Source organism: Taudactylus pleione, unplaced genomic scaffold (assembly GCF_031769625.1).
Source record: "Taudactylus pleione unplaced genomic scaffold, aTauple2 ptg000377l, whole genome shotgun sequence".
NCBI lineage: Eukaryota > Metazoa > Chordata > Amphibia > Anura > Myobatrachidae > Taudactylus > Taudactylus pleione.
In genome coordinates, this window is record NW_028284778.1 from 922,120 (window position 1) to 946,726 (window position 24,607).

A 24,607-nucleotide genomic window follows, 5' to 3' on the forward strand; every position below is an offset into this window, starting at 1 on the left:
ATCAAGCAGGGGGGAGGGTTATCCAATTAGCCCTGAACATTTTTTTTTTTTTCACCCTATCCTATTATTTTAGTTGAAATGATAGGATAGTTCACCCAAAAACACATAGGTGAGCTTATCGAGGGTTCTATGTGTTTTCGCCATTTAGGTGGTGAAAAATTTGCATTTATCATGGCTTATTTTAGGTACGGCAGTGTACCCCCAAGTACGAGGGTAATCCAGGAAATATTTCATGTTTAATAGTTTTTTTTTTACAGGTGGACTACAGGTGCCAGCTGACACTTAATATCTGGGCATACTCTCACTTGTGGCTCAACAAGTGCCGTCATGTCGGGGCAGGCTTGCTGGGACCTGTAGTCCACCTGTAAAAAACATTATTTAACTATTACCTCCGCACCCAAAGCCCAGGGCTGGTTGTCCTTTGGCAGGAGGGACCTCATTTGTTCTGTATCCCCCTGATATAGTGTCAGCGGCCCTGATTGGTTAAGCTTCGTGCTGGTTATTGGAAAAGAGGGGGAACCCTACGCTCAATCTGCATATGTATCGGCACTGCTTAAATCTCTGAATCAGACCCAAAGACACTACCCTACTTATACTGTTGTTAAATGGTATAAGGTGAAATCTATTTCCCCTAATCATATAATCATGCTGCCACACAATCTACCCAAGCATCCCCAAATAACAACATCGTGCGCAGGAAGGCTGAACAGAGCAATGTATTTTTATATATCAGGAAATATAAGTCTATGATGTTTATTTCATGTATAATAAACCAGGGAGGAGTATTAAAATCAACAACCAATAATGGAATGGAAAACTGCGCTGCTGGAGGTCATTTATGCGGAGAGACGTATGGCTATCTTTAACATCGAAAGAGGGGTACGGATTTTCTCCAAAAAGTGGGAACCATACATACAATGTTTACCGGTCCAGATTCAGTATAACATATGGAAAGTCTTTGATCACACTGAATGGTTTATGCTAAGAAATATCACTTAAAATACCCCTATTGTCGCTATTTATATGTCTCTCTCTGTGAATCCCCCCAGACAAGGTATCTCTCACCTTTTGTCAGTGATTCCCCCTCTATTTCACCTTTCTTTCTTCTGTTTCTTTTATCACTTTACTCTAACTCTCCCCCTTTTTCTAATATAATTCTGCATTGCTGTAGATTATATTGACGCAACGATTGACTGATATACCGAAGTTGATGTGATAATTGGTTAACTCAAAATTCAATCGCTGCTTATACCTGCTCTATAAGTTGCATAGTTTGAGTGACATTGATTGTATATTTACTTGCACTTCTATACGGTGTACTATATCGATTTTTTTATACAGTATTTGTAATTTTCTACATTATATTATATTCAAGTACTTTGTTTCTTTGTACTTTGACATAATTTCAATCTATATTTGTACTATTTTCCAAGAAAGTTTGAAAAGATTAACAGTAGTTTGTATATTGTTTGTTCCAAGAAACAGACTAGTCGCTTATCAGATAATTTTATTTTCTTTAATTCTTGGATTGTGCAATGTATAATTGTTTTATTGCTGTTCAATAAAAAGATATTTAAAAAAAAAAAAAAAAAATCAATAACCAAAGGTTGAAAATAATATTCTGTGGCTATTCCAGAAGGCTCCACAGTATGTTGTGTTAGTCACAAGTAAATGAGATCAACGGTAAAATAATTGAATCAAATTATATTGGGGGAAAAAAAACTAAATCCAGGGATATTTCACAAACAAATCTTCAGGCCATTAAAGTATATGACCACATTAAAGGGCAAAAAAGGCTTTGATCTGTTGATATGTACATATATAGATAGCACAACTTTTGTTAAAAAAATAAGTGTGTGTACTTTCACTCCAGGGTCTTATTCCGAGTCAGTTTGAAACGTAATCGCCATTTGGAAAAAAAAATTTGCATCTCTATTTACAGTCAGTCGTAATTTGCTAAAGATTGCAGCACAATAGAAATATATTGACGTTAATGGCCGGACTATGCAGCTAGCAAGTACTGTACCTGAGTGGCTGGAGCATCTGTATTGCTCCGCGAGTCAAGAGTTCATTTTGTTTTTTTTAATATTCAACACTTATAAATGTATTCGCTGTTTCCCCATCCTCAACTGTGCACGAATCAGTCTTTATTTGTGAGAAACGGGGGTTCCTTGCAGCATCAAATAACGCTTTGAACACTGTACCTGATGGTTAATTACATTTGAATTAATGGGCTGTGATTTTCTCAGTTGCAACCAATCGGGCGCAGTCATCATTAATATATTCGCAGTCATCACTATCTACTTTTTCACTTTATGCCAGGGTCTAAGCGGAAACGGCTCAGACCCCTCCAGGAGGCTGCGTTTGCAACTTTTCGGTGGCCATATTTGACGGCAGACCCAGAACACGCCCTTACTGAACTTTCGTTGCGACTGCATGCCCGCTGTAGTCGCATTGACACAAACATTTCATCGAGTCCACGTCCGTTCTAGCCCCGGTCTCAGCGGGTCTCAAGTCAGCTTCGAGACAAAATCTCATGCGCAGTGTGAAAAAAATGCAGTCATAATTTGAGTTTAAGGCCGGCTCTGAATAAGGCCCTTAGTTAGGAGCTCTCCAAATAGTTCGCTCTTTCCAAAAAGGACTATGCTTTATCTCCTACATGAACTTTCTGATGTCTAACAAGATGCGAGTTACTATTAAAACTTTTCCCACAGTCGGAGCACGAAAACGGTTTCTCTCCCGTGTGGATTCTCTGATGTCTGACCAGGTGCGAGTTACTATTAAAACATTTCCCACACGCGGAGCAAGAAAACGGTTTCTTGCCCGAATGGCTTCTCTGGTGCGAAACCAGATCGGAGTTATTACTAAAACATTCCCCACACTTGGAGCAAGTATACGGCCTGTCTCCAGTGTGAATCCTCTGATGTCTGACGAGTTCCGTCTTACTGACGAAACTCTTTCCACAATCGGAACACATGTACGGCTTCTCTCCTGTGTGGTTTCTCTGATGGACGACCAGATGCGAGTTAGTGATAAACGATTTCCCACACTCGGAACAAGAATACGGTTTTTCTCCAGAGTGGATCCTCTGATGTATAACGACATAGGAGTTACTGGTAAAACACTTCCCACAATCCGGGCAAGAGAACGGCTTCAGCCCTGTGTGAATTCTCTGATGCTTGACAAGTTCCGAGTTACTGATAAAACATTTCCCGCACTCGGGGCAAGGGAAGGGCTTCTCACCGGTGTGTATCTTCTGGTGCACCAAAAGGTTTGATTTGCTGATGAAGCTTTTCCCGCACTCGGAGCAGGAATACGGTTTGACGCCGGTGTGGATCTTCCTGTGCCTGACCAGATCGGAATTGCTAACAAAACATTTTCCGCACTGATAGCAACAAAATGGCTTCTCCCCCGTGTGGATTTTCAAGTGTTTCTTCAGCTGCGAATTGCGTTTGAAACGTTTCCCGCAGTCAGGACAAGAAAACGGCCTCTCCCCTGTGTGAGTGCGCTGGTGCGCGTAAAGCTCAGAGTACAGCACAAAACTTTCCTTGCACTCGGTACAGGAAAACTGCTTCTCTCTGGTGTGCTTTTTCTGGTGTCTAGCGAGATCGGATATGCTGATAAGACACTTCCCACACACTGTGCATGAATAGGGTTTCTCTCCGGTGTGGATTCTGTGGTGCACCACAAGGTAGGACTTGCTGATAAAACTTTTCCCACATTCAGAGCAAGAGTAGGGTTTTACCCCCGTGTGAGTTCTCTGATGCTGAACCAGATTTGACTTTGTAATAAAACATTTGCCGCATTCCGAGCACTTGAAGGGCTTCTCCCCCCGGTGGATCTTCTGATGCTGGGCAAGATTTGGCTTGGATTTAAACAACTTTCCGCAATCGGGGCAAGAAAACGATTTGTCACAAGAGGACGATTCCTTCTCGGTCTCTGCAGATGAATACTGGGTATGATCAGGGTTTGTGAGATTATCTTCACCTGAATCGGATTCCTCCTTGATTTTGATAGTTACAGAATCTGATTGTGACTGTTCTAGGGGAGTATCGATGTCTGTATCAGTGAGATCGCCTTCCTCGTCCGATTCAGATTCCTCCTTTACTTTAATATGTAAATAATCTGACTGAAGCTCTTCCGAATGACTATCAAGGTCTGTATCAGTGAGGCTTCCTTCCACGTTTGAGTCCGATTCCTCCTTAATTTTTATGTCCAAATAATCAGACTGCTGCAGTTCTGTGAATGCATCAATGTCTGTATTGGTGAGATTTTCTACATCACATGAGACTGGTTCCTCCTTAATATGAGTAGATGTATACTGTGTATGATCTGTGGGTGTATACATGTCAGTGTCTGTGAGATTTACTCCAACACATGAAACTGGTTCCTCCTTAATATGAGAGGACCTGCACTGTGTTTGATCTGTGGGTGAATAAGTGTCGGTGAGGTTTCTTGTCTCACACACGACCGATTCCTTCTTAATATCAGTGGACGGATATTCAGGTGGTGCGGCCTTTGGTAAATCTGTTGGAAATAATGCATTGTGGTCAGATATTCAAAACATTAGTATATCCTCACTTGGTCTGGTATTTATAGTAGTGAACATATTTCTTACCTAGTGATGTGAGAGTCTGGTGATTCTCCGTAATTGGGTCTTTGCAAAGAACCTTGTTTCCGTCTAAATGCTCCCAATCCTGCTACAAGAAACAGATAGTTATAGAAACCTGACACACACAATGATGCAGTCATCACCCCTGGTGTTACTGTATACTGTCCCATTCCCAGCAGTCACCTCTCCAGTCATCACCCAGACACAGCCCCTGGTGTTACCGTGTAATGTCCCATTCCCAGCAGTCACCTCTCCAGTCATCACCCAGACACATCCCCTGGTGTTACTGTATAATGTCCCATTCCCAGCAATCACCTCTCCAGTCATCACCCAGACACATCCCCTGGTGTTACTGTATAATGTCCCATTCCCAGCAGTCACCTCTCCAGTCATCACCCAGACACATCCCCTGGTGTTACTGTATAATGTCCCATTCCCAGCAGTCACCTCTCCAGTCATCACCCAGACACATCCTCCAGTGTTACTGTATAATGCCCCATTCCCAGCAGTCACCTCTCCAGTCATCACCCAGACACATCCCCTGGTGTTACTGTATAATGTCCCATTCCCAGCAGTCACCTCTCCAGTCATCACCCAGACACAGCCCCTGGTGTTACTGTATAATGTCCCATTCCCAGCAGTCACCTCTCCAGTCATCACCCAGACACATCCCCTAGTGTTACTGTATAATGTCCCATCCCCAGCAGTCACCTCTCCAGTCATCACCCAGACACATCCCCTGGTGATACTGTATAATGTCCCATTCCCAGCAGTCACCTCTCCAGTCATCACCCAGACACATCCCCTGGTGTTACTGTATAATGTCCCATTCCCAGCAGTCACCTCTCCAGTCATCACCCAGACACAGCCCCTGGTGTTACTGTATAATGCCCCAATCCCAGCAGACACCTCTCCAATCACCACCCAGACACAGCCCCTGGTGTTACTGTATAATGTCCCATTCCCAGCAGTCACCTCTCCAGTCAGCAGCTGAATGATCTTATTGGTGAGTTCCAGGATCTTCTGGTCATTGTCTCTATCATGTATCAGTGAGTGAGGTGGAGGCACCGGGATGGGGCTCTGGGTTCTGCCTAGTACTTCCGATACATGATGACTGTCACTGAGAGTGACATGCTCACTGGACGTCTTCACAACCATAAGATACTGTAATTTGGAAAAAAAAAAAAAAAAATACCAATATGTCATTATTAGAAAAATAAAATCTATGAATGTAAAATGTAATTAAGTTACACAAAAAGATGTAATGTAATTGTTAATAGGACACAGGCCTTCTTATTACGTTTTTAAAAAAGAAAACAAAAAGGTGAGTAGGAGTGTAATTTCTCTTATAAATTGTATATAGCCCTAGATTAATTAGGCTCAAGGGAGTTATGGCATTGGGCATCTTTGCCAGAGTGCTCACTGATGAATGCATCTGTACTTTGCTTTTAATAATGGAACCTCTGATCATTCAACATTCTTCAATGTCTCTGTTGGATAATTTGCACAACAACGGGAACTTTGTGCCTATTTCTCATATGGATATAAAATGGTGTATTTTATGATACAGTAAGATGCTTATATTCCACAAGCTGATTCAAAAGTAAGTTTTGACAGAAAAATTGTGTTCTATAAGAAAGGACAAAGATTGCTGTCTGGTTCGTACGTAACCAGACAAATAAGTGCTTACATTTCAAGTATCATTTTTGTTTTTGAGAGACCGCACTATTTTCATCTGTGATAGGGATTGATATGTGAATAAAACATCTTATCCCAAAAATAAAAAAATGTATATTGAGAAGAGGATTTTTTATTTATATTCCCTTCTTATTTAGTGGCCACAAAACATACATACAATTAAACAACATGTTGTTCATATATAAAAAATACAGACAAAATGACATAATTAAATTAAGTTATGATCATGGATCTATGCTAAAATAAATTCCAGATGGTATAACTATTAAATATTTGTCACAAAATCACCAACTGGTATCAAAAGCAGTCTCCTTCTAAATCAGGTGGATATAAATAGTCCCACCTGTACTCCCATACAGGTGGAGATAGTAAACAGAGCTCCTCCACTTGCTTGAAATAACAGCAATTTGTATTAAGATGAACTTTATAATAAACTGCCAAGTCCAAAAACCTCCATGTATGTGTATATGAAGAAATATGGAAAGTAAATTTTTATACAAATAATTCGAATACAAATAAGTAGCCGTGCTGTTGGATCGCCTGCAGGGCAGGTTTCACGGATTCTATATATAGTTCGGCTGCCGCTCCCGGCACACCTCTCCCCTGTCTGCAGTCTGTCAGGGTTCGGCCTAGGATCAGCCGTTACTCACCCCAGCACCGGCTTCCCGACTACTCGTGCGGTCAGACGTCAGGTGCGGCAACAGGTGACGTGCTGATGATTTTGCCTCACCCGATTTTGTGTGATGCGCTGAGGATTTTGCTTTAGGTGCTCTAGGACTTCCATGTGTGGCTCTGTGTCTTGGTTACCGAGGTTGCCGTCATGGGCGCCGTTATGATAGTCTCTCACCTGTCTGTTCCTTCAGCCAATGGTAGCGTGGTCTCGGTCAGCTGACGCTGTCCTTCTATGAACTGCTACCATAGGGTATATAACTGGGCTCTGGACACCAGGAAGTTGCCTGTACAACGTCCTTACTACTGGTGTATGCTTGCCGTCACTTTGTTTCAGGTTCCTGTTCCTTGCTATCGAGTCTTCTCCAACTTCTATCACCCTCCGGTGTGTCTCCATTCGCACTCAGTTCACATCTACCGAGTACAAGCACTGTGTCATCCTCCGGTGTGTCTCAATTCGCACCAACCAAGTACAACCACTTTGTCATCCTCCTATACCAGCGGTGCATCTGGATTCGCACATCGTGTACTTAGTGCGCATCCATCCTAAAACAATCCCTGAGTCAACCTTCTGTTCCAACGGTGCGCCAGGATCCACACTCTGCGCATTCAGTGCTTGTCTATTCAAGTGCAATCACCATCCTCCTCCTGTGCCAGCAGAGCATCCTACTCCTCCATGGACCTGTCCTCCTGTCTTTCTTTGTACCAATTCAGGAAGCAATTCCCATTGTGCCAACTCTGTACCTGTAGATATAGAATCTGTACTAGTAAATCTCTAAAGTACTTCCTCTGGGCCGTAGCGGTGTAACCTCTCTCCATTTCCCACTCGTATCGGATACCTGACCAAAGGGCCGCGACCTGCTTGCCGGGAGCAGCTAAACCCATATCCCGCTTGGATGGGTCACTAATGAACACCTCCTGGCAGGTTAGACCCCGCGCCTTTGGTCAGGTCTCGACAACATCCGATATTTGTGGATGAGGAGAACTTACATTCAGGCCCCTCGCCTCCGATTCTTCCCTCAACCCGGGACCTCAGCTTTCAGCCCCTCAGTAGAGGATTCCTCGGAGCCGGATGTGACACAGTCTCTAACAGGAGAGCGGACCCTGTTTGGTCTGCAAGCAGCTGTACAGTCTCTGTGCGGCTATAAGGCAGCAAGTGGATGATGCTGGGAACACTGTTGTGGTCTCCGATGGATATCTCAACCTCAGATAGGTTGAAGGATTGGCAGACCGGCGCTGATTTTTTTCCTCTAACTAGTTTCGCTCTAAAGCACTGGGAGCTTTTTGTAAACAAGCCTCATGAAAACGGGACACTACCTTAGGAAGGTAACCCTCCCTTGTACGAAGAACAGCTCTATCCTGGTGAAAACTCAAAAATGGGAGCGACAAGAAAGCGCTGCCGAATCAGAGACTCTGCTTGCAGAAGAGAGCACCAGGAGAAAAAGTGTCTTCACTGTCAACCATTTCAAGTCTACAGAGTCCACAGGCTTGTAGCCCCTTAAGAACCAAAGGCAGATCCCACAGTGCTACCGGTGGGACAAAAGGAGGCTGAATTAGCAGAACTCCCTGAAAAAAAATTCTAACATCTGGTAATAAAGGAATCTTCCTCTGGAACCAGACTGACAATGCAGAAACCTGCACTCTCAAAGTGGCCAGGCGGAGACCAAGCCTGGAGAAAAGCCAGCACCCGGGAATCGCTAAACACCTTAGGGTCATACTTTCTGTGGGACACCATTGACCATAAGAATGCCAAACCCTGTAATAGATACAAAGGCAGGCTTCCATGCTCTAAGCATCGTTTGAATCACAGAGCTGGAGAAACCTTTGGCTCTTAAGATGGAAGATTTAAGAGCCACGTTGCCAAAGCCAGACAAGGTAAATCCGGATCCCGGATCCTGCCATAGAAGAGGATACGGACTGTCTATGGATAGATTCTGCATGTCGGTGAACCAATGACGTCTGGGCCAAGCCGGAGCAACTAGTATTACTGTTCCGCCTTCCTGCTTGAATTTCCTGAGGACTCTTGGGAGAAGGGAAATTGGAGGAAAGAAATACTCCAGCTTGAAGTCCCATCTTATTGGCAGTGCATCCACGAATGCAGCTGATGGGTCCTGGACCTGGACCGACCCGTACCTGGGGACCTTGTGGTTGTGACGTGATGCTATGGGGTCTATGTCTGGTAGACCCCATTTGTTCACCAAGAGCTGAAACACTCCCGGGTGGATAGACCACTCTCCGGCGTGTATGTTCTGACAACTTAGGAAATCTGCTTCCCAATTGAGGACTCCCGGTATGAATATTGCCGAGATGGCCGGAAAATGACTTTCTGCCCAAATCAGAATCTTTGTCACTTCATTCTTGGCTGCATGACTTTGCGTGCCTCCCTGATGATTGCGATAGGCCACTGTAGTCACATTGTCGGACTGGATATGGACTGGCTTGCCTTGTAGCAGGTCCTGGGCCATGATAAGTGCTTTGTATACTACTGGTAGTTCCAGAATGTTTATTGGCAGATGACCCTCCTGATTTGTCCATCTTCTCTGAAAGGTGTGATGACCTGTCACTGCTCCCCATCCGTGAAGACTGGCGTCCATGGTAAGAAGCACCCAATTTGGAATCCAGAATGGGCGCCATTTGTTCAGATGATCCTTTTTCAGCCACCACAGGATGGAGAGACGAACCTTGGAGTGAGAAGGATCCTCTGGGACCTTATTAGCTGATACCTGTAGAGAATCAATCTTTGCAGAGGCCTGGAATGAAACTGAGCATACCCCACCATGTCGAAGTTAGATACTATTGATCCCAGGACCTACATAGCTGATAGAATGGATACCCTTCGCTTGCGTAGCAGTTTGCGTACTCGCAATGATAAGGCCACAATCTTGTCCTCTGGTAGAAACACCCTTTGTACCTGTGAATCCAGAAGTACTCCCAGATGGATCATCTGCTGTGTAGGAGAAAGAGAGGATTTCTTCCAATTGATGATCCAGCCGTGCTTTTGTAGGCAGGTTATGTTCAGTTGAAGATGGTGTTGTAAAACAACTGGAGTTTGCGCCAATATCAGAAGATCGTCCAGATATGGTAGTATTCTGATTCCCTGATGCCTGAGATGGCAGTCCTGACGCCCTATTATCTTGGTAAATACCCGGGGGGCCGTTGATAGGACAAAGGGCAGTGCCTGTAATTGGTAATGTTGTTGTAGGACAGCAAACCGTACAAATTGTTGGTGGTATGGCATAATAGGAACATGCAGATACACATCCTGAATGTCCAGGGAAACCATAAAATCCCCAGGCTCCATTGCCATAATAATTGACCGGAGAGTTTCCCTATGGAACTTTGGTACATGGATAAACCTGTCGAGGGTTTTTAGATTTAGAATAGGGCGATGAGACCCATTTGGTTTCTGAACCAAAAATAGATTGGAATAATAACCCCTTCCTTGTTGCAACACAGAAACCGGGATTATTACCCCTGCCTACAGCAGGGAGTGAATGGCTAAGGACTTGACCGCACCTGATGGAGGATACGTGCAAACAAAGCTTCTGGGGAGGATGCCTCCGGAAAGTGATGGCATACCCGAGAGACCACTTCTCGGACCCAGGCATCTGTTGTTGTTAGATGCCAGTAGTCCGCAAACTGAAGAAGTCGGCCTCCCACTCTGGGATCCCCCAGTAGGAAGCCCGTCCCATCAAGCCGAGGGTTTGTCATCCGGCTTAGAAGCTGGACGTCTGGCCGACACAGGCCTCTTAGTTTGTCGCCTGGATGTCCTACGAAAACTAGATGGCTTGGAGGAAGATTGTTCCTTTGCTTCTCCCTGACGACGAAAGGACCCAAAAGGAAACTACCTAGATTTTATTGTAACCGTAGATGGCAGACCTGCAGACTTTGAAACCGCCATAGTAGCTATTACCTAATCTAATTCTGCTCCAAAAAGTATATTTCCATAGAAAGGTAAGGTTTCCAGAGCCTTCTTTGATCCTGTATCAGTTTTTCATGATCTTAACCAAAGAACCCTGCACGCCACTACTGAAGCTGCTGATGCTTTAGAAGCTAAAATTCCAGCATCTACTACAGCGCCTCCCAAATAGGAGGCAGCTTGCCGTATGTGGGAGATATATATCATCTGTTCTCTGGTAGCATCTGGTAGAGTCTTCCAATGCACCCGTCCAAGCTTCAACAGCTTTGGCTGCCAAGTCCAGCCATAGCTGGACGGGTAACAGCTCCCGATGATGAAAATATTGCCTTAAGACATGTTTCAATTTTCCTATCTGATTCCCTTTACATTTTGACACATCATTTATAAAGTTAAAAATGCAATGTAATGTGACAACCTTCACAGAAAACAAATAAATGTGAAGTATAAATAAAAACCCCACACACTTGCAACAGAGGGATGAGGAGAAAAACAGTGGTAGTTATTACTGACAGTCAAAAAAAAAAAGGCAGTATTAACACAGTAGCTAGCAAACAGTCACATACAATGCATATGCAATTTAGCTGCACTGGGCTCTGAATCAACTACTCAAAACATGATGCTTGGTAGGATATAGAGCACTATACCTGGCCCATGGGAGAGGGGGGGACTGACCCAAAAACCACCTGAGACCAACAGCTACAGCAGCGCACCGATAGTGGACTGTGAGCATCTCATATTCACAAGGTGGGTAGGAGCAGCGACCAAGACGAGCGAAAACCTTTGAAGGGACTGCGTCTGGGTAGGGGGAGGAGCTGCCGGGGAAGCACCTTCCTCCCCTAAATTGCATTAACCGGCCTCGTGGCAGCAAAAATGTCTGCTGCCGATCCCCAGCGTGAGACGATAAGGCCCCAGTGGTCTAGTGAGGACACAGATGCTCCGGGCCCTGACTGCAGCGGCTTCCGGTGCGTCTCCTGCACCAGAAGCAAGGACTGCTGTGCGCCATTCCCCGTAAGCGAGGAATCGCCTTACCTGACCTCTCCGGGCGTCGGATTGCAGTCCGAGTCCCAGCATCGCTGTTAGCAAGCTCAGCCGATACCCGCCGAAATCACCAGCCTTATTACTGGTGCTGCAGTACACGCGTCTTCCGACGCTCAGTACTGCCAACCCCAAAACATAAAAAATAAAACATAAAATAAATGCTTAGGACTGCCTGAGCAGTCCCCTGTTACAAAGGTGCGTGTTGATCCTGCTGCACCAAACTAACAACTGAAAGCCTGTGGGTATATATGGAGGAGGACCCGAGACATCCTGGGAGCTTAAAGCTTTAACTGTTTGGTACTTGGATCTCTCCAACCACATTACTCATGATATCCCTATGGACCTTGAAGAAGAAAATAGTGATGTCACTGTGACGCTCTCAGACTCCCTCACCTCCCCAGTCAGGTTCCTGTGTTAGTAATAGAGATAATAGTGATGTCACTGTTACACTCCCAGACTCCCTCACCTCCCCAGTCAGGTCCCTGTGTTAGTAATAGAGATAACAGTGATGTCACCCAGGGCAGGACAGATGGTGTAATGCTTAGCATTACTGCCTCACAGCAATGAGGTTGTGGGTTCGATTCCCACTACGGCCCTAGCTGTGTGGCGTTTGTATACTCTCCCTGTGCTTACGTAGGTTTCCTACGCACTCCAAAAATATACTGGTAGATTAATTGGCTCCCAATAAAATTAAACCTAGTGTGTGTGTGAGCATGGGATAGGGAACATAGATTGTAAGCTCCACTGGGGCAGGAACTGATGTGCATGGCCAATAAGTCTCTGTGAAGTACTGCGGAATATGTGTGCGCTATATAAATAACTGGTAATAAATAAATAAAAATAAATGTCACTGTGACACTCTCAGACTCCCTCACCTCTCCAGTCAGCAGGTAGATGATCTCCAGTGTGATATTCAATAGACTCTCGGCCATCTGATTCCTATCCTTTTTTAGTTTCAAAGAACTGAAGCTCTGGTGATTGTCCATTGTTGTGTCTTTGCATAGATTCTTGTGTCTTTTGAGATGCTGAAACTCCTACATGGAGAAATAGACAGTGACTCACACCTTATAGGAACCTGACACACACAATAATACAGTCATCACCCAGACACATCCCCTGGTGTTACTGTATAATGTCCCATTCCCAGCAGTCACCTCTCCAGTCATCGCCCAGACACATCCCCTGGTGTTACTGTATAATGTCCCATTCCCAGCAGTCACCTCTCCAGTCATCGCCCAGACACATGCCCTGGTGTTACTGTATAATGTCCCATTCCCAGCAGTCACCTCTCCAGTCATCGCCCAGACACATCCCCTGGTGTTACTGTATAATGTCCCATTCCCAGCAGTCACCTCTCCAGTCATCGCCCAGACACATCCCCTGGTGTTACTGTATAATGTCCCATTCCCAGCAGTCACCTCTCCAGTCATCGCCCAGACACATCCCCTGGTGTTACTGTATAATGTCCCATTCCCAGCAGTCACCTCTCCAGTCATCGCCCAGACACATCCCCTGGTGTTACTGTATAATGTCCCATTCCCAGCAGTCACCTCTCCAGTCATCGCCCAGACACATCCCCTGGTGTTACTGTATAATGCCCCATTCCCAGCAGTCACCTCTCCAGTCATCGCCCAGACACAGCCCCTGGTGTTACTGTATAATGTCCCATTCCCAGCAGTCACCTCTCCAGTCATCGCCCAGACACAGCCCCTGGTGTTACTGTATAATGTCCCATTCCCAGCAGTCACCTCTCCAGTCATCGCCCAGACACAGCCCCTGGTGTTACTGTATAATGTCCCATTCCCAGCAGTCACCTCTCCAGTCATCGCCCAGACACAGCCCCTGGTGTTACTGTATAATGTCCCATTCCCAGCAGTCACCTCTCCAGTCATCGCCCAGACACAGCCCCTGGTGTTACTGTATAATGTCCCATTCCCAGCAGTCACCTCTCCAGTCAGCAGCTGAGTGATCGTGTGGGTGAGTTCCAGGATCTTCTGGTCACTGTCTCTCTCATGTATCAGTGAGTGAGGTGGAGGCACCGTGATGGGGCTCTGGGTCCTGCTCACCCCTCCTGACACACGGGGATGGCTCCTAGGTATTACACGCTCACCAGATGTCTTCTTCACTACTGTGTAATCCTGTGTATTCACAAAGACCCTAATAAATATCACTAAATAATTTACAGATCTCTTCTCCAGTCAACTTGCTATTTTACTAATAGGGATAAAAATGAAGTAGCGGTCAAGCTGCCAAAATCCTTCACCTCCCCAGTCAGGTCCCTGTGTTAGTAATAGAGATAAGAGTGATGTCACTGTGACACTCACAGACTCCCTCACCTCCCCAGTCAGGTCTCTGTGTTAGTAATAGAGATAAGAGTGATGTCACCCAGGGCAGCACAGATGGTGTAATGGTTAGCATTACTGCCTCACAGCAATGAGGTTGTGGGTTCGATTCCCACTACGGCCCTAACTGTGTGGCGTTTGTATATTCTCCCTGTGCTTGCGTGGGTTTCCTACGCACTCCAAAAATATACTGGCAGGTTAATTGGCTCCCAATAAAATTAAACCTAGTGTGTATGCGTGTGTGTGAGCATGGGATAGGGAACATAGATTGTAAGCTCCACTGGGGCAGGAACTGATGTGCATGGCTAATAAGTCTCTGTAAAGTGTTGCGGAATATGTGTGCGCTATATAAATAACTGGTAATGAATAAATAAAAAATAAATGTCACTGTGACACTCCCAGACTCCCTCACCTCCCCAGTCAGGTCCCTGTGTTAGTAATAGAGATAATAGTGATGTCACTGTGACACTCCTAGACTCCCTCCCCTCCCCAGTCAGGTCCCTGTGTTAGTAATAGGGATAATAGTGATGTCACTGTGACACTCCCAGACTCCCTCCCCTCCCCAGTCAGGTCCCTGTGTTAGTAATAGAGATAAGAGTGAGGTCACTGTGACACTCCCAGACTCCCTCACCTCCCCCAGTCAGTTCCCTGTGTTAGTAATAGAGATAAGAGTGATGTCACTGTGACACTCCCAGACTCCCTCACCTCCCCAGTCAGGTCCCTGTGTTAGTAATAGGGATAATAGTGATGTCACTGTGACACTCCCAGACTCCCTCACCTCCCCCAGTCAGGTCCCTGTGTTAGTAATAGAGATAAGAGTGAGGTCACTGTGACACTCCCAGACTCACTCACCTCCCCAGTCAGGTCCCTGTGTTAGTAATAGGGATAATAGTGATGTCACTGTGACACTCCCAGACTCCCTCACCTCCCCCAGTCAGGTCCCTGTGCTAGTAGTAGAGATAATAGTGATATCACAGCAAAAAGAGTGATGTCACTGTGACACTCCCAGGCACCCTCACCTCTCCAATCAGCAGGTAGATAATCTCCAGGGTGAAATTTCTTATGCTTTCAGTCATGTGACTTTCGATCTTCTCCATCCCCAGTCTGTTCCATACAGAGCACTTTCTCTGCGAGAAAGAGAATAAATGAAAGAAGTTAATAAATGCTACACAATCATCTTATGTCTATATAGCATGCATAAAAGTGATTACACTGTATATATAATTTATTGTCTATAATTTGTGTATAAAAGTAAATGAGACACACACATATTATACAGAAAAGCAACGACCTTATATCTTAACCAGACACACTCATACACATTAGAGTGATGATTCTATGAAAGTTATTGACCTAAAAAATAATTTCCTGTTTACATAATGTGTATGAGTGTATATAAGTGGGATACGATCACCTATTATATATGGGATGTAGTCGGCATCCCGGGGTGCGGGATGCCAACGGTCTAAATACTGGTGCCGAAATCCCGACAGGTCGGGATCCCGGCACCAGTATCCCAACCGTCGGCATCCCGAATGGTAAGTATCGGGGTGCACGGGGAGATCTCAGCTCATGACCTCAACCATTCTTCTTCTTCATCCCTGATCTTGGATCACGACCACAACCATTCTGTTTCTTCGTCCCTAATGTCAGCTTGTGCCCTCACAACCATTCTGCTCCTTTATCCTGATCTCAGCTTGTGACCTCAACCATTCTGCTCTTTCCTCCCTAACTTCAGCTTGTGCTTTCACCCATTCTGTTCCTTCTTCTCTGTTCTCAGTTTATTCCCTCAACTATTCATAATTTCTTGTCTCCAGAATGTGTATTACAGTGGATCAATGGATTAATCATGTTCACGGCTGTACTGGCCATCTGGCTACTCTGGCAAATGCAGATGGACCTATCCGGCTGTATGAAGGCCTGGTAAAGCACCTCCACCTCCCGGCACTATGCTTGGCCGGGATTGCTTAGACCAGGCCTGGCCAACCTGTGGTTCTCCAGCTGTTGTGAAACTACACATCCCACCATGCCCTGCCACAGTTTTAGCATTCCCTAATAGCAAAACTGAAGTAGTGCATGCTGGGACTTGTAGTTTTACAACAGCTGGAGCCACAGGTTGGCCATTCCTGGCTTAGATGGAGATTGGCGCGAGGCCACGCCTTTGACTCATAACACATCCCTGTGAGGCATGATCACACCCCTTTTCAATGCGCGTTTGCAGTAAGGGATGACAGCCCCAGTCCGTACAGTATATGATCATGTAAGAGGGTAAAAAAAAAATTAAACTAAATAAATTATCTTTACAACGTGAAAACAAAGTGAAAGAGTATGAAACCTCTCGTTTATATGTAATGTTTGGAAAAAGAAATGAAGATGATAAAGTGTAATCACGGTCATATAATGTCTATTACATTGAATGAATTGGATAAAGAAACATCTATAAATTGTGCATGAAAGTGAATGATGGGATATAAATCCAACTCCTATCTATATGATGCTAAAAGTTGGATATAAAATCATCCCTGTATGTACGAATAAATGAATTGGATATGAAATAATCTTCTTTCTGTATATGTATACAATCACCACATGGCAATATATTGTATATAAAGGTGATTAAATTAATGAATTGGAATAAAATGATGTCCTGTCTCTGAAAAATATATAAAGTCTAAGAATGGTATAGACAACTCCTGCTTATAGAATATGGAAACATGTTTCCCAGCTCGACCTCTACGCTGTGCACAAGATCTGTCTCTCTCATCCACACGCATTACCTGCTCCCTGTTCATGGTAACAGGACTTTTTTCCGACTGCACCCACTCTGTGGAACGCCCTCCCGCGCACAACAAGACTTTCCTCTAGTCACCAAACCTTTAAGCATACCCTGAAAACTCACCGCTTCAGGCAAGCTTATCACATTCCAGTACCACCCATATAACCTCCATAAGTTGTCCTACCCAATTACACCCCTCTACACAGTCCACAGATAACTTTACATATTTTCTATTTCTTCACTCACACATCCTGCTGACCCCAGGCCAACATTGCTATACGACTGGATCATACAGCCAGCGCCGACACAGGGCTCAAATGCGCCCTGTGCCCGCCCGTCATTATGACGCTCAGAGGGTCGGCAGCAGTGACAAGTGCAGCCCTGACTGGAGCGCCCTGAATTTTTAAAGTTGGCTTTATAGTGTGGACACACCATTGACTTAACAGCAGAAATAGTACACAAACCATACATATGGAAATTTTAGCAGTTAGCCCAATTACCTTTGAAGGAAAAAAAATAAGAGCTTGTCGCTTATAGCTGGAGATACCATAATATACACACTACTATGCAGCTTTCTTACTGGGATACACACCATCGCAACCCCTTGGGCCCTACATCTGGCTAGCAGTGTGCTTGGAACAGCATCCTGCAGGTACTTACCAACTTTGCGCACAAAGGGTGCGTGACGGCAGGAAATATAAGCTGTGCAGGTTGTGTGGCGGCACGGTCGCATCATTGTGGCCCTGCCCCCCCTCGCTATCAAGTGCCAAGAAAACCGGCATTGTATAGCAGGGGAAGGGGCTACAACCCAGACAGTCCACTTGTCCTCTGTAGTGGGTGGCTGCACGCGGGGGTGGGTGGAATGAGCTGGTAGAGGATGGGGTGCGGGCGGTCCGAGGGGGTTTCAGAAGACTTGCTCGCTTTCTCAGGTGGTCGGGAGTACCAAACGGTTTTCGGAGCCTTCCGGCCATTCCGAGAATGTAGGCAAGTCGGATCCTGCAGCCAGTATCGGTGCTGCAGTGCCGGCTGGAGCATCCTTCAGACGCTCCGGCCAAGCACCCTGCAGCCTGTACAGCTGGTAGGCGCTCCAGCCAGTGTGCGCTGCACCGGTCATGGCGCTCCTGCCAACGCAACTCCTGAGGTGCAGCCTTTATGATGGCATGCATTCAGGAGGGAGTAGGCGGCAGCGGTGCAGGGCGTAATGGAGCCATGTTACGGGGCTGAATGGATATTATAGCCTCTGGTGTATATGAGAGGGGGTGACTAGAGGAGTACACTGTATACAGGATAAGGGAAGACCACATGAATGGAGCCTAGAGACCACAGATCCAGATGGAAGTTAATGAAGAAGTATGACTGGGCTACAGACCCTTCCCACAGTCCCTCTCACCGCTCTGAATATTCATTATTGCTAATAAATATTAATGGGCTCCACACCCTCGGCACTCACCTGCAGCTGCAGCACCGTCTCTCCCTCTCGGGCGGAGAGACCGGAAGCCGCTCGGGGGACCCACTTCGCTGAACGCGTCACATGATCTCTGCCCTCACCCAATCCGAACACTGCCCCACTGTCACTTCCGGGCTGTGCGTTCCAAAGGGCGGATGTGAGCTGCTGGACACTAGAGGGAGCCTAAAACCCGGACGTGAAACTAAGCAGCAGCAATAAGTCATCATCATCACTGATCATCTGCTCTGTTCTATCTGTCTGTAAGGTTGTGTGCGGGTCATTGCCTTATGTATAGCAGCCATTGTATTGCTCGGGTGGCTCAGTGAGTAAGTTTCCCATCTCCTAGTAATAGATATTAGGGGTCTGGTGTCTGCAGAACTGTGGCTCTCCAGCTAACACAGGGGGTGATTTAGTGTGCACTACAGATGGCAGATTTCTGATTATCAGGAAGCTGCGCATGCGCCTGACCCATACTACTCGTATGCAGCACGGGCCTGCGATCCCGCACGCAGCCCGGCAGAAGATTGACAGTCTGCTGCCATTTCTGGGAGGGGGGCAGCGATGGGCTCAGTTTCCTAAAACGGAGGCGTTTCGCTGCTGTTGGGAGGGGGGAGTGGAGACGCAAGGTCCCCCGTCGGCTAACGGAGATTGCCAGGCCTCTTTTGTGCATCTTCGGCGGCCGGCTTGCATGACCCCATGGGTCACTTAGCCTGTTGATGGACATGCAGAAGAACCGTTGCTGCGTCCAAGGACTCAACCCGGATCAGTAATGCATGCAGGAGGCGTGACGCTTACTATAGTAATGCTATTGCAGCTGCTACCATGTTAGCAGCTGGGATAGCATATCTATCCTCTGCTGAATCACCCCCACAGTCATTTCAAGCCCCCCTCCAGCTGTAATTCCACTGATTCCATCATAATAATGGCTATTAGGGTTCTGTGGTCCAGCTGAGGTTTAGATCCCACATCCAGAGTGTAGAACAAATGAGGGGTGCACTCACCAGATTTGTCAAAATAATAATAGCAGGAATAAAAATCCAACGATTCGCTCCTATTGCAGGACCTTGGTCAAGACCTTGGACTGAAATCCTTTAATTCAATAAATATAATGCAAATATACACACAAGGATACATTTATTGCCAGCTCATTTGGACCGGGCCAGCTTAACTTCTGTTTCATTTCTATATATTATTTATATCATGATCTCCTCAATATATAGCGTTATGTAATATGCTGCCATATTATGGATAAAAGATAATAACCTTATAATATGCTTCCAAAGTAATCAGTGTTTGTACATCTTCAAGGACAATTGTATAACATTTATTAAAAAAATATATATATATTTCAAATATTATTTTGTATTGGCATGTTGTATGTTAGTACTATTAATACTATAGTAATTTTCTATTATTTGGTTCTTCTAGCTAATAGTCTCAAGTAAACTGCAGTGAGTATGTGTTCCTTGATTGGCAGTGCCACCTAGGGGTAAATTTACTAAAGTGAGAGTTTTTAGAAGTGAGTTTTAGAAGAGATGTTGCCCATAGCAACCAATCAGATTCTACTTAACATTTAACTAGCACAATTCTAGAAGATAATAGCTAGAATCTGAGTGGTTGTTATGGGCAACATCTCTTCTAAAACTCACTTCTAAAAACTCTCACTTTAGTAAATGTACCCCCTAGTGTCCATCTTCTGGAATAACTACACATGTAAATACTGGGATGAAGGATGTCGCTGCTCACTGAGCAGGCCCAGGTTTCGGTCAGTGTAGCAGGGGGTGGGGACATTGGAGATTAGGAGGTAGGTATCTGGTCACAGTATAAAGAGTGGTGTAGAGGTCAAAATAATCAATGTCACCGTTCCCGGAAATAGGGGCGTGTCATCTGTTTTCCTGGGAGGGACGAGGCCAGGGTCTGCGTCAGTGGACGCAGACTTCCTGGCCTCGCAGCTGCCAGAACCTGGCCAAACTGCGGTAAGCTTCAGTTACCGCAGCCTGACCATAAAAACAACCATCGCGACCGAATCCCAGGCTGTGACCAAATTCCGGTGATTAGTGTGTAAATTAAGGGCCATATATCAGCAGCGAGCACCCGCACACATCACTGCTCATTATGGTAACCAAACACCATAGATTTTCTTGCGCACCTCTATGGGATGCAAGGGAAAATCTGCTGTGTTAGTGGTTGCAAGGTCCCGGAGAAACATTTGGAAGCCCAGCACCTCACGGCAATCACCGCTAATTCCTTACAGCGAGGACCTCCAAGGTAGTATTATATGACATTAAAAAAGAAGAAATTCAGGCAGAAGGGTGATAAGAAAGTACGTCAAATTAAGGGTCAGTAAAAATATGAAATGTATCAGATATATGGCAAGAAAACCTTGCTTGTTTCTGCTTGGGTCCCGTAGAGTTGCGAGCAAAATCAAGCAAAGTTTTCCTACGGTAATAACCGGTAATGCGCACAGCTGCAGATCGGTACCTCGAGGCTAACAGAAGCTGCATCTAGGAGGGGAGGGGAATTCAATTGTTTGGCCGGCGGCTTTTTTTCTAAGACGCCCGATGGAACAATTCAATTGTTGCTCCGTCAGGGCGCGATAGCTCAAGAGGGTGCGAGCAGAAATGTGTGGGAAACCCCCTGGTTGGGGGCTTTAGACGAGTTTAGCTGTTTTACACGGCTAAACCCGGGGCAAACAGGGCGATAATTAATGAGCGCCCAGAACATTGCAACACTGGGCGTTCATTAATTATCACACCTTAAAAAAACAATTGAATCGCCCCCAACAAAATCGGAGCAATAGAATGAATGATGGTGTAGTGGGAATAAGTGAGACTTTGCTGGATGAAAGCCATGACTGGGCAGTCAGTTTATAAGAGTATAACATGTATAGAAAAGATAGGAAAAGGGGAGGGGTTATGTAGAGGTAATATCCTATTCCAAAAATAAACAATATTTAAAAAGTAATAGAAGACCCAACTAAAAGAAATGCTGTGCTGGACTTGGTACTATCTAGTAGAATAGATATAATATATAATGTATAGGATAGGTGCATTAAGTGATTATATAAAATGAGTACTGTTGTACAGTAACAGAATATCTAAGAACAAAAAGGCAACCAGTGTGGTTAAAATTATTGTAGATAATAAGAGGGTCAAAAAGAGAATTTCATTTTCACGACTGAAAAAGTAGGTATGTAAAATAGATGAAAATCAGGTTAGCAAAGGTTGAAGCTGAAAAACAGATTACAAAAGACACCAAGAGGTATATTTACTAAAGGTCGATTTTAATCGACTTATTTATGAAAATCGATATTGTCTCTCCGGCGTTAAATCGCAGATTTATTAACAGGCTTTTTTATATTTGTTTTTTTTAAGTATCAGTAAATGTGTGATTTAGCCCCAGAAACACAACATCGATGTTGATAGATTTTCAGTGATTTTAAATCGATCAGAATCCACCTTTAGTAAGTATTCCCACAAATCTAATTCCAAAATAAGTGCATAAACAGCAAGGCAAATTACAATTATAATGTTGGTTTCACTACCTTAGAAAAATAACCACTTAAAATACTGAACCTATACTAGTGGCTGATGTGAGCAGGTTGGAGAGGAGGTAGACTGCGCTGAGCCAACCAACCAGGACTAGACTTTACTGTGCCAATAAACAAGTACTTAGTATAGTTATGTGCAGTTACATTCTTGAGATCAGCCCTCTCCTCTTATACCCCTTTCAGACATACTGAGATTCCCGGGTTTTTGGCCTACCTCGGGCAAATTCCCGGTTTCGTGTATGTCTGAAAGGCAACAACCCGGGAACACGTTACCAGGTTACCGCCCCTACAGTTGACCAGGATATTTCCCGGGACTTAAGTCCCGGGAAGACAACCCTGCTCAAGTCTGAATGGTGCAACCCGGGCTGCACCTAGAAGCTTCCCATTGGCCCAGACTGGGCCAACCGGGAGTCGGCACCTGCGGCTCATATAATCACCCTCCATCCCTGTAATCACTGCCGGGAGCAGCGGGTCCTCCTCCTGCAGCCACCGCCGGTAACAGCGCCCCCATAATCACCGCCGGCAGCAGCTGGAAACCCGGCGTCAGCACTGACAGCAGCGTCCCCTTGTACTCAGCAGCAGCGGGGGAATTGTGCCAGCTGTCACCGGGTAGACGGAGAGGGAGAGATTACAGCCTCCCCGTGAGAACCTGCTTCTCACTGCTGCACGGAGCTGCTCTGTCACAGGGGAAAGGGAAACTACAGGTACAGGGAGACTTCACAGCCTGCTCCTTCACACTGGCTGGGGAGACAGAGGGAGTAGGGGCAGATATTTTCAGTGACCTGTCCCTCTGTCACTTTTCCCACCTGTCCCTCTGCACCTTTCACCAGCTGTTCCTCTGCACCTTACACAGTTGTCCCTGAAAGGGATCGACCCGGGAATTTCACGCTCTCGGGTGTAGTGTGAAAGGAGTTCTCGACCAAAAACCTGAGATTTTGCAGAGAAGAAATTCCTTGGTCCTAGCACGGTAATTCCTGGGTCGTATGTCTGAAACTGGTGTACCAGACAGGAGATGGGGATGGTGGATTCAGTCACAGCGTTCTTCTAGTGTCCATGTGTTCTTACCTTAAGCTCCTTACCATCTATGGTGCCTATCACATATATGAAAACAACGCCAAATAAAATGACAAAAATCTACAGTGATTTCTGTTAGGGATTAAATAGAGATTAATGACAGTCTTGTTGTAGTGGAATACTTTTTTTTTTTTATTATGTAAACATTCTTCCACAAAAAAAAGTATAACAAAAAAAATAGCATAACACTGTATGTAAAAGATATAATACAGTAATATTTTATATAAGTCCAGAGCATCTTTTCATTGGCATTATACCACACATGGGGCCTGATTCAGAGGTGCATGCAGTCGCGGCCACGTCTGCGTCATTTGCCGCAGCCGCGTTTTTAGGATAATGCTGCGACCACGGAGACGCTCACTGGCTGTGGGGATAATCCGTCTCGGTGCTTTTTTATCGGTGCACCAACGGTTGTACCATAGAAACTTGCACCAGGCTTATTGCAGGTGCCGTTTCTCCATCGAAACATGGCGTCCTATGCCAGCGCTACTGCGTCTTTTTAGACTCACTCGCTGTCAGCGACACGCCCGCATCTGTCTAACCTGCCCTGTTACCTCCCAGGAGCGCCCATTAAAATCAGCGGCTCTTCCGTCCAAATTCGTTATGAGTAACCATCAGGACAGGTGCGCCGGGTGACTCGGATGCACACAAAGTACTTTCAATATCGGCCAAATGCGTAAATATCGGCATAGCGCGCAGTTATCATGCACCTTGAATCAGGCCCATAATCTTCATACGGTGATTTATGGCGTTGACCAGTTTTAGGCAACCACTCTATTTCTGAAGTGGCTAATAAGGCGGTTCATTTCCCGACACCAGGTAATGGTAAGGGGTCCCTGATGAAGGGTCATAACGAGACTAAATTTTAAATAAATTGATCCAGCACGCTTCTTTCTGGAAGTCTTGGAGGGGAAATGGATCAAGCCTTGGAGATAGAGTGAAGTTGCCCAAAGCAACCAATCAGCTTCTGTCACTTATCTAGCAGTCTCTGAAATTACAATTGGAAGCCGATTGGTTGTTTTCGGCAACTTCTCCTCTTTAGCTCTCTCCAAGGCTTGATCCATTTCCCCCTTGGGATCGTTTCAGGATTTGCAAGGACCCAACTGGTATCGGAAGAGGTGAGTCACTGGGATCTTTCCAGTGGTGTATCTAAAATTGGTGCAGGGTGTGCAGAGCGCACAAGACCCCCCCCCCCAGCCCATGTTCTTTAATACTTGTCCCTCTGGAATCCTGTAGTGCTGCACAAATCACTGGGAATGAGGCGCAGCGGCCATTTTCCCTGTGATTTGCGCATGCGCATTTGAAAAAAGGCTGCTCTGCCATTTTCCCGGAGACCTGTGCAGTAGACTCTGGTACAGTGCCAGTCTACTTTATGCCTTGTCGACTAGAAAGTAGGCGGCACGGACGGAGACTGCACAAGGACCCCCTTCCTCTCCCAAAAACGCCCCTGGATCTTTCGTTCAGAGCACTGACAGCGTTGCA

At 45.5% G+C, this 24,607-nt stretch overlaps 1 protein-coding gene across 1 annotated transcript; it reads right to left on the reverse strand.

Annotated features, from left to right (window-relative positions):
• Positions 1 to 1,510: 1,510 nt before the first annotated feature.
• LOC148507979 (uncharacterized) lies at positions 1,511 to 24,189 on the reverse strand. The gene is made up of 8 exons (XM_088445056.1): positions 24,124 to 24,189; positions 18,505 to 18,684; positions 15,298 to 15,405; positions 13,883 to 14,074; positions 12,812 to 12,970; positions 5,588 to 5,776; positions 4,619 to 4,700; positions 1,511 to 4,527 (listed from the first exon to the last, which is right to left on the reverse strand). The coding sequence occupies exons 1-8, from the start codon at positions 24,187 to 24,189 to the stop codon at positions 2,642 to 2,644; spliced, it is 2,862 nt and encodes a 953-aa protein (XP_088301182.1). The 3' UTR covers positions 1,511 to 2,641.
• Between the last annotated feature and the right edge of the window lie 418 nt (positions 24,190 to 24,607).